The 9,944-nt window shown below is 48.9% G+C and overlaps 1 protein-coding gene across 1 annotated transcript; it reads left to right on the forward strand.

Moving 5' to 3' along the window:
* The first annotated feature begins 5,843 nt into the window (after positions 1-5,843).
* On the forward strand, positions 5,844-8,120 carry LOC142590997 (uncharacterized). Its single transcript, XM_075703372.1, has 2 exons — positions 5,844-6,405; positions 7,358-8,120. The coding sequence occupies exons 1-2, from the start codon at positions 6,182-6,184 to the stop codon at positions 7,632-7,634; spliced, it is 501 nt and encodes a 166-aa protein (XP_075559487.1). The 5' UTR covers positions 5,844-6,181; the 3' UTR covers positions 7,635-8,120.
* Positions 8,121-9,944: the final 1,824 nt, after the last annotated feature.

Genomic DNA, 9,944 nt, shown 5'->3' on the forward strand with positions numbered 1-9,944 from the left:
CTGGCAGTACGAATTGAAGTAAACGTAAGCGTACTAAGTAAAAAGCTGTCGTGCTCGGGGTCCTTCGAATACTTCATCGGACAATTTCATTTATGTTTATTACTTAGAGCCAACGTCTTTCTTATGGCGACTTTACCACCACCATTCCATACCGGCTACGTTTCAAACCTCTTTCCTCGGCCCATTCTGTAGGTTGTGCACAGTCGTGCCAATAAAATTGCGTCATTTTCAGGTTTGAGCTCTGTCGTTGTTTGGCAATTTTAATGTTTAAATCTGAGAATATTTCAGAAGAAAGGCATGCGCGCTGTCGGTGTTTTGTTTCATGACCTTACGTTTCTGTGCTGCCATTCTCGAAATTCTGAGGAATCATTTTACCAAGAATGTTGGACCTGGTCTGAGCAATTTTAGCCATAGAATGGTGTCGCAATATAACCACTATAACCCCCATATACCGCATGTCACATAGCGCGGCACGGCATATAGCATACATATACCTAAATGTATATACGGAACCTCACGGCGATGCCGGCAAAAATTTGCTTGGAGTGTCCATATAATTGCTATCGCAATAAAATTCTGGTAGAACCAACGTTGCGTTGTGAGCGATAGCTTTAAAAGGGCGTCCCTCAGCGTACCATGCTATGTTGTAACGACATGCATATATATATATATATATATTTTTTTTTTGTGTGTGTGTGTGTGTGTGTGTGTGTGTGTGTGTGTGTGTGTGTGTGTGTGTGTGTGTGTGTGTGTGTGTGTGTGTGTGTGTGTGTGTGTGTGTGTGTGTGTGTGTGTGTTGTTTTTCACAATAATTTTCATGAAATGTCCATGCCTTCTTCTTTTCTTTCTTCCGTCTGATTTTCCTTTCATAACTTTCAAATCGGAGCTTGTTGATATTGCAAGCAGATAGAGCTAACGCACATGCTGTAATCAAAGTGAAGAGCAGCTTTGTTTATTGATGATGCCTGTGCGATGCTATACAAAGGCTGGTTTGGTTTGGTTTGACGAGTTTTACGTAGAAACAGTAGAGGGACATGGTGCATACTAGAGTGCATAGTAGAGGGACATGGTGCATACATATAGAGGGACATAGTGCATAAGTGACTATAATTCGAAGGAAATAAAATAAATTTAAGAAACCCGTTCAGTATAATTCACCATTCCATTAACAGATCGGTGCGCTTCAGAGGCGCCGGCTAGCCGACATTATGTATGTTCAGGTTTTACGTGGGAATGTAATTTTTGTGTTACGCATAGGTAAGGTTGGCGCACCTGATCACCATACAACGGTTATGCAGTAGCTTTCGCGCTTCATTCGGCGCCTAGTAGCAGCTAGCGACCTCCAGTGTCCCAACGTGGCAGTAAACGGTAAGCAACCGACAAATCGCAAAGCAGGGGGCAAGAGCCGCAGAAAGCTGTCGCTTTAAAACCGAGGGACCGATTTCAAGCGAAGTTTGTTGCACTTGAGGGAGAAATAATTTTGAGTTTTGGCCTGGAAAGCCTTGCACAAATTGCCGAAAGTCGGCAGGTATAAAAAATATAGAGCCACGAAGTTTAAAAATTCGTAACACTATAGCAAAAGTACATATCACAGTTTTATAAAGTGCATCCGCTAAAGCATGTAAACGGGAAAATTTGATGAATATATAAGTTTGCTGCTTACGTGGATTTGTGACAACGCTTACGAGGGTTTTGCAAAAGGTACTGCTCACATATTCGTGGTGCATTTCTGAGCAGTGTACAGTACATAAACGTTGTCCGCTTCTTATGCGTTATGAAGTGCACTTCACAGAATTGCGATATCCGTTTTATATTGCTGAGTCACAGAGTTGTGCATTTCATAGTTTAATTTTCTCGATGTTTTGATATTTTAAGCAATCTTTCTTTATATTGAAAACTCGGCAATATAAACGAGAAATCTGCTTCATACACTCACTAGGTATTCACTTTTTATTTTCAAGTTTAACAAGCTCCTTAAAATTCTGTGGAGTGGTACGTTGCTGAGAAAAACGATTTCTCCATACTCATTTATTTCGACAGAAGCACCCGACCTCAAGCTTCCTCTTACGAGAGCGTTAGGGAACCCGGGATGGCTGGATGGATGCAACTTTCTTGAAGGAGCCCGGGTTGGTCAAAATCAATTCGGAGACCCTCCCTACGGCGTGGCCCCTGAATGTATTGTGGTTTTGGCCCGCGAAACCTCGGACATTTCTTTTACTGAATGCCGTTGAAAGGGCAGGTATAATACGTTACGTTATAATACGATAATAATACGATTATAATACGATACGTTATATCCAGCCGCAATAACATCGGTTTCACACGGGGCACTTTTGATCGCGATCGGGCCCAAATCGGATCGAATTTCGATTTCGCGATTGTCTCCCTTCCTCGACCCGCGCAAATGAACCAATCGCGATGGAGAAATTCCATCCCGATCGGGCTCGTTCGCGGTCGAAAGTGTTCCGTGTGACACCGGTGTTGCACTCGTGGTTCACAGGCACGGCGTTTTCGCTTGCGGTAAAATGTCGCTAACACTCGCATTTTCGTCCACCTTATACTTTCTGCGAGCACTAATTTTTATGACCGTTCACCGCGTGATCAGACAAACGTTCGAGAACTGCCAGTGCAAACAAAAAAACTACCCTCATGACGTCACAGGCCGGGTTCTGGCGTGTTGCTAGAGGTGGCCGTCTGGCTCCTGGACATGGCCTTCCACATGTGGTTCCTCCTGCTGGATTGCACTCGTGTCGTTTCCAGCTTCTATTTCAACAGCAAACCACTGCATGTTCTGCACTGCGCCATCCTCTTCCTGTTCCACCTGCAGATACTCAGGTGAGCGCCCGTGCGCCCGAACCATGATCTCGGAGGCCTCCGGCGGTATGCGCGCGCTGAAGATCTTCGGAGGCCATACTCTGACAATATACCGCGCGTCCCAGCTAACGTTAGCCAAGCTGTTCAAAGCGGAAAGAAAATATTTAAAAATCAAGCTGCAAGATACGATTGTAAAACCGACAGCATCCGGTCGTCCGAGATAGGACAACCGAACACTGTAGGTGTCGAAATCATATCTTTCACGGTGCTATTTAAATCTTCGTTCTCTTTTGACAGTTTGACTAACGTTAGCTGGGACACCCTATGTAATTATAGCCATCTTGCAACACTGCCTGGAAGTACATGTAGCGCTTCGGTGTTGTCGCATTGTTGTAGCGCGCAAGTGGTGCGCAAGCTATTGAGCATGTGGTCCGGTAGAAAGTCACGCTATCCATCCAGTAGTAGTTGTGGAAGTAGTTAGCCTGCTCATGAGCTTTTCGCCCAGTGGCCTTGTGTTTTAAGGACCAACAGGTGAAAAGTAAATTAATCTTGCCGGGTGCATTCTATAGCGAAACGTGACCGGACGAATTGGTGGCGAAAAGTAAGTGAAAACTTGCAACCAGGCGAATTTTCTAATTTTGAATAATGTAGCTCAGCGTAAAAAAGGAAATCCGGCAGAATCCACCACACAATGAATTTCGAGGTGAATTCGATTAGCATCGCAAGCAATGTAGAACGACACACCGTGCTGCCCCCATACAGAAACGCGCCGTGTATGAAGTGTGTATGCAGCTGGGTTACTAGCTATCTCGTGCTTCCCGCTGAACACGCTGCGCCATCTGGCGCCGCCGCCACGAAATCCGCGCGTGGCGCCTGTGTGAGTGTAAACTGAGCCAATATTGTCTCAATATTGAGGCACTATTGTCTCAATATACATGTTGCGGGTCCGATTGCGCCAAGCACCGCAGAAATAATAAAGGATCTTTTTTTTTGTCATATAGGAGCGGTATATACACACTGGCACATACGAAGTGACCCAAGTTGGTATCAGAAGTTCATTCAGGTGCGCCACGTACCCGGTTCCCCAAGATGGCGTGCAAGACGTTCATTGAAGAGTAGCGCCAACTTATAGTGACTGTAGTTGGTCCGTTGGTTGATTTCGAGCCCTGTTCCCTCAGCACAGCAGCCTGAGGTCGTATCCATTAGATCATGGACTATGCAATGATCGACCCAAGTTGGCAGGAAAACGATTTAAGACTCAGACAGATAGATAGACGGTAAGGTAGGCAGATGGGCAGACAGATATACAGTCCCCTCAATGTGCATCAAGTTCCCAAAGAATGCCAATCGCATAAATACTATCGAAATATTTTGATACGCCAGAAACGTAATAGAGATGAGCTTGGTGGAAAGTGCAATCACCTAATATCGTAGATAATTCTCACTTCATCATTAGCATCCTCATTCGCGTGAATACCGGGGGTGATATTCGGGGCGCGATCTAATAAGAGTTTGCAAAGCAAACCGTTCGCTTTGCTCGCGTAACTGGACAGAATGGTGCTTTCGTCATCAAAATCGCACTTTTAAGGCGACAGCGTTGAGACGCTCGTCGCAGAAAAGCCGGTGTCGGCGGCGTTGGCCGTGAGCGAAAAATCCCGGAAGGCAACTCATAAATAAAAACAACTTGCAAGATGGGCTGGGTGGGAATTGAACCAGGGTTTCCGGAGTGTGAGACGGAGACGCTACCACTCAGCCATGAGTTCGATGGTTCAAAGCAGAACAAAAGCACCTCTAGCGAATGCGGTGTTGCCTTAGAAATGTGCCGTAGAAAGTTATACTGCGGCGTATATCGGTAATTATGAGCATGCAAATTACAGAAGTCGCAGTTAAACGCGTAGCGAAGTACGTTTCTGGTACACTTCTTCTGCGCTTGGCGCACACGCAGAGCCATCTTGTGGCAAACACAGAAGACTCCCTCCTCGCAATGTACGGCGCCGCCCCTACAGGTGCCGTGCCACTCGCCCGCTTCTCCCCTTCGTCTCGTTTGAGCGCATTGGGGCCGTGCGGGGACTGGTGCGAGGATGCCCCAAAGTTGTGCTGTGGACTTAGAAGTGCTGTATATGAAAACTATGTCTTTGTGTGACTCAAGAGCATGCCGAGCGAATGAGCGGGTGGTGCGAACGGAGTGCGATAACGCTATCGCGTTCCATGTTGGAGGCGAAGCTTAAGCGTCTTCCAATTTTTGACCTATCACGCGAGGCGCCAAGCGTTTTATAACCCTTTATAATATCGCGCCCCTGGAGACCGACGAGTTCCGCCATATTGTCTGATACACCATGTTGTCAGCTCTGATTGGCCCAGAAGGCTCTGATTGGCTAAAAATGCCGCCATTGCAGAATTTGAGAACATGGCATGTCCGGAATAGCATCTCGGGCTGCAATTCTCAACAATTTCTCCCCCTTGGCACTTTAAGTCAATCGGAAAATCCCTAAATGACCTCTCAACGAAGCACAGCTGTCAAGAAAGCAAATTAGACAATATGCGACGATATTTGACAGTGTCCCGGGGTGCTTTCCTAAATAGTGAAAATCTGCGCCATATTGTCTGCCGAATTCGCCATCTCTTCAGTTCTGACTTTCAATACTCGCCGTAGACGGCGAAGTAGACGGCTAAGCGGACAGTGGTCATCTTAAGTCTCGTTACAATTCCCACGAGGACGTCAACGCAGACAGCTTTGCAAAGACAGCATCGAAGTCAAAAACGATACAGGCTGCTTTCCTGTCCAGACAAGATGGCGGCTGAGCACGATGCTTGGGAAATCGATGGGAAGGTCGTCTGTGCACAAGAAAACGTAGTCACGCCTTTCTATAGCCTTAATGTAAGTCAAATCGTGTTCTTAATGCGCTCGCAGGTGCAAAGTATTAAAATACAAAAATGATGTGGGCTTTTCTCAACTCAATTTTTGACGCCGCGAGGTGGCGTAACGTCGTAGAAGCGCCTTCCAGACGCCTCGAAACGCGTTCCATTACTTGGCTTCGAAGCTGTCTCCTTAGCTGACTATAGGTAAACACTGTCTCCGATGCTGGCCAGAACTGAAACACACCCCACCCAGTGGCTCACGCAGCAGTGACTTACGGCCCCTCGGATTGGCTCTAAACGGCTGCGTGACGGAATTCGACTGTGACAGCGTCCCGAATAGCGCCCTCCAAGAGTGCACCCGCTTCGAAACGGTGACGATGACTTCGATAATGCCTATACACAACTTCATCGGGCAGTATGTATATAGTATACGCGTATACGCGTACCAACGGCCGAGCTTGGACGCAGGCGCTACTGCACGGGCATCCACGTGACGGTAGACAACGTGATGGGCGACGACGCCAACGCACCGCAGGTGCCGGCCGACGTGGTCGCCGGAGTCGCCGAGGTCCCAGCCGTCGAGGGCGCGGCCGCCGTCGCGGCGCGACGCATCGACGTGGACGCCGGCGAGTCGTCGCTGATGCCCGGCTCGCAGTCGTCGGCCACCAAGCTGACCTCGCAGTCGGCGCCCGTCGCCTGCAGCCACGACGAGCTGTCGCTGGACTTCATCAGGTGCGCGCCGCGGCCTTGCCTGTAGAACGGTGCTTGCACGCTGCATGCCGCAGTTGTGACGCTTGTGATGCGCGACGTCGTCCCAAGCGTTGCGCTGCTGCTAAAGATTGCTGCCGAGCTTGGCGAAATTAGAACGCCCGCGTTTATTCGCGGTCGTTAAAACTATATATTATGTCGTCCAGCAAATGCAGACGCTCGCTGCCTATCATATTCGTCCACACACAGACACTTGTCTGTAAGAGAACTTACTCGGTTGCGCCTACATTCAACGGGGGTATTCTGTAAAAGTTCACCTAGTGGAATGTCCATTTCCGCGGCTGCTGAAGTGCTGATTGGCTGGACGAGCGGGAAGATATGGCAGGCACGCCCCCAGCCAGTCTTCTTATCGCTGGTTCAGCTCCAGCCAATCAGCGGCGCGGCCGAAATGGACAGTCCGTTAGGACAGCCCAGTCATATATCAAGAGCTGCCACGTTGAAGGGAACAGGTGACATCCGCATCACGCACTAAGTGTGCGCTAATACTTCACCACTCTCTATAGCCCGTCGTCGATCAAGCGAATTTGAGCGGTAGATGACTGCCGAGGCCATCCGAAGGCATATTCGTACACCCGCGTGAGTATATTCGAAGCACGTATTCAGACATCCAACCTGACTATATAGTCACACACGACACAGTCGCACGGGAATACGCCCTCGAAGGACAAGATCCCCGCTCATATGTTCGACAAGTTACCCCCCCCCCATAATCTATACTTCAACTGTGAATATGTTGTCGAAGAACGTATTTACCGTCAGTTTCCGCTGGAGCAGGGCACATGGTAACTGGAGATTGGATTGGGAGATGCATTCGTCCAGCACTGTATACAGCCAGGCTTGCGGCGAACCCGTAGAGCTCAAGCGCTGCATTTCACGGTTGCTTGAATAGAATACAGAACCAACTTGTTCTTTGCAGGGCTGAGTCCGAAAGCTCGAGTCCGGCGTGCCGCTGTTTCCGCCACCAGGGGCTAGACGGCGCCTCGTCGCAGGCAGAGGACCTGCAGGCGTGCCGCCTCGGCTGCGGCTGGTCGCTGGACCGCAGTGCGCACACCGAATCGGACGGTGGACCGACCGCCAACAAGCCGCCGCCGCCGCTGGACGCGGCCATGTTCCTCGAGGGACCGCCGGCGTCCGCGTGCTTGCGACGGCGCAAGAGTGCCATCATCGAGCCGCAGCCGCAGCAGGCCAGCTAGGTGGCGCCGCGCGAGGCTTCGCAAGATGGCGCCGTCTGAGCGGAATCGCACGCGTGCCAGCACCAGCGCCCTCTACAAAATTCGGACATCTAGCCACCGCTGTGCAAAGTTCTCGCGACCGACGGTTGTCTTTTTTTTTTTTTGCTGATTCGATAAAGACGTGCCCAAGATTTCAGCGCGCAATCGAGCGCGGTTCGGAAACACAGCTGCAACATAAAACAGCGACGCCTCGATGTCGCCTCGCGTGATCTTATGAAACGGCCGTAAGCGATTCACGCTTGCAACCGAGACGCTTGCATGTTCGTGATCGGAGACCAATATCAATGGAATGTGAAGAAGATTAAATTTTAGATAAACGCGCTTTCACTTGTGAAGCGATGATTACGGGGCAGCGAAGCCGAATCGCATGTCACTTCTGTTTGCTTTCACGCTGCATTTGACGGGGCGTCCTTCAATAAACGCATGGAAGAGTTAATATTTCACTTTTCAATAGGCGTTGTAGTTCGTGTAAGCTGATGGCAGGCTGCCTGGCGCAGTGATCACGTCGAAAGAAGAACGATAACCTAGAGTGAGCAATGTCAGAGCGCTTCACAACCGCCTTGACTATAGGCGATCGCCGCTTGTCGGAATAGAGAATCCTAGTACACCAACCATAGAGATTCTCACTATATTGCCTGGAAGAAAATCTGGCCCCACCGTCTATGGGCGTTTTTTAAATAACATGGTGCCGTCATGGGAATGACGATATCTGGGTGTGCGAGGCTTGCGTTGGCTGGTGCTGTACGAGGCTCCGTCTAAAACGTGGATATGGCTAAACAAATAATGCATTCATAAAATAATATCTACATAAATGGTTTTCATTCACCCATACTCCATTTTTCAAGGAAGTTTGCTCACCTACAACGCAGAATCAACGCAGAACGCAACGCAACGCAACGCAGAACTGCGGGATTCCGCAGAACTATTACGTTAACGCAGAATCAAGCGAAGAAACGCACGAACAGACGACAAACTGTTGCAAAGCGAGCGCGAATCTTGTCGTCTGTTCTTCAACTTCAGCGGTCCGCTAGCGCTTTCTTACGTTTCATATAATTGTACATCCAATAACTCCTTATCATTAAACAAAACATGTTTTTGTTTAATAATGAAAGCTAAAACAGCTTTTTACGTGCCGTTTCAGTAGGAAATTAATCATTGGGACAGACAGAACGCTGCTAGCCAGGCGCGCCTTCAAAGCGTCCTCTCTCTCCAAGAACGATGCCAGTCCGAAGTCACAATATACCGGTATTTCCATGCATACCACAGCGCACCAGCGCCAGATTCCCCTCTCCGTAATATATTTAGAAACTCTTTGGTTCTAGCCATTCTCAGCGCGGAAGGCTTTAAAACTTTTTGTCCGATCTTTGAGAGCATACGAACTTTGTGATGCACTTGGGTTTGTCACTTGCTACATCGCGTTCAAGTGCATATATCTTGCCACTTTATTTGGCCTACAGCTCTGCTGCGATCTTAAGTTTCCTACACCGCTTCATAGAGCAGCCAGCATTTCTTTACACTGGCTATTATCCCTGTATTTCCCTATCTTCTTCCTCGCGACAAATCTCGGTACAAGTATGAATCGGACGACGCCGTCAGTTTCACAGCAAACAATGCCCTCCCCCCCCCCCCCAACCAAAGCCTGGGCATATACCGCTAGGGAGCGGCCTGTTCGGACAGTCGACAATGCAAAAACGACCACCATGCTTGGTGACTCAGTCATCAACGTCCTCTGTGCTCAAAAAAGAAGTCCGCATTCGGTCGTGCATATAAACTCTACAAACAAAGGGGGCACTGCTCACTCCTTCTCCGGTAGTAACTGCTAACTCACTCCGCAATCTCAAGCACGGGCTCTACACCACTTGTGGTGCAATTTTGTCCCACAACAATCTAAATCTGCCTTACATATGCATTTCAAAGCAAAGCTTTGCTCGCCAATACCCTCGTGGCTTTGACGGGAGTGCTGCTGCTGACTGCTGGCGACTCTCTGCCGCTGGGCCGGTCGTTGCCTCGGCTGATACCTTTGTGGATAAAAAGGAGTCTGATATGCTTTTCAGAGAGAGAGAGAGAGAGAGAGAGAGAGACTAAACTTTATGCAGAAGAGCACGCGAGCGAAATGCGAAAACACCCGTGTTACCCAGATTTAGGTGCGCGTTAGCCCCAGGAGGTCCAAATTATTCCGGAGTCCCCTACTACTACGGCATGCCTCATCATCAGGTCGTGGTTTTGGCGCGTAAAAGCCCGTAATCTAATCTAATTTTAACCTGCGTAATA

This window comes from Dermacentor variabilis, chromosome 8 (assembly GCF_050947875.1).
Source record: "Dermacentor variabilis isolate Ectoservices chromosome 8, ASM5094787v1, whole genome shotgun sequence".
In the NCBI taxonomy this organism is placed as follows: domain Eukaryota; kingdom Metazoa; phylum Arthropoda; class Arachnida; order Ixodida; family Ixodidae; genus Dermacentor; species Dermacentor variabilis.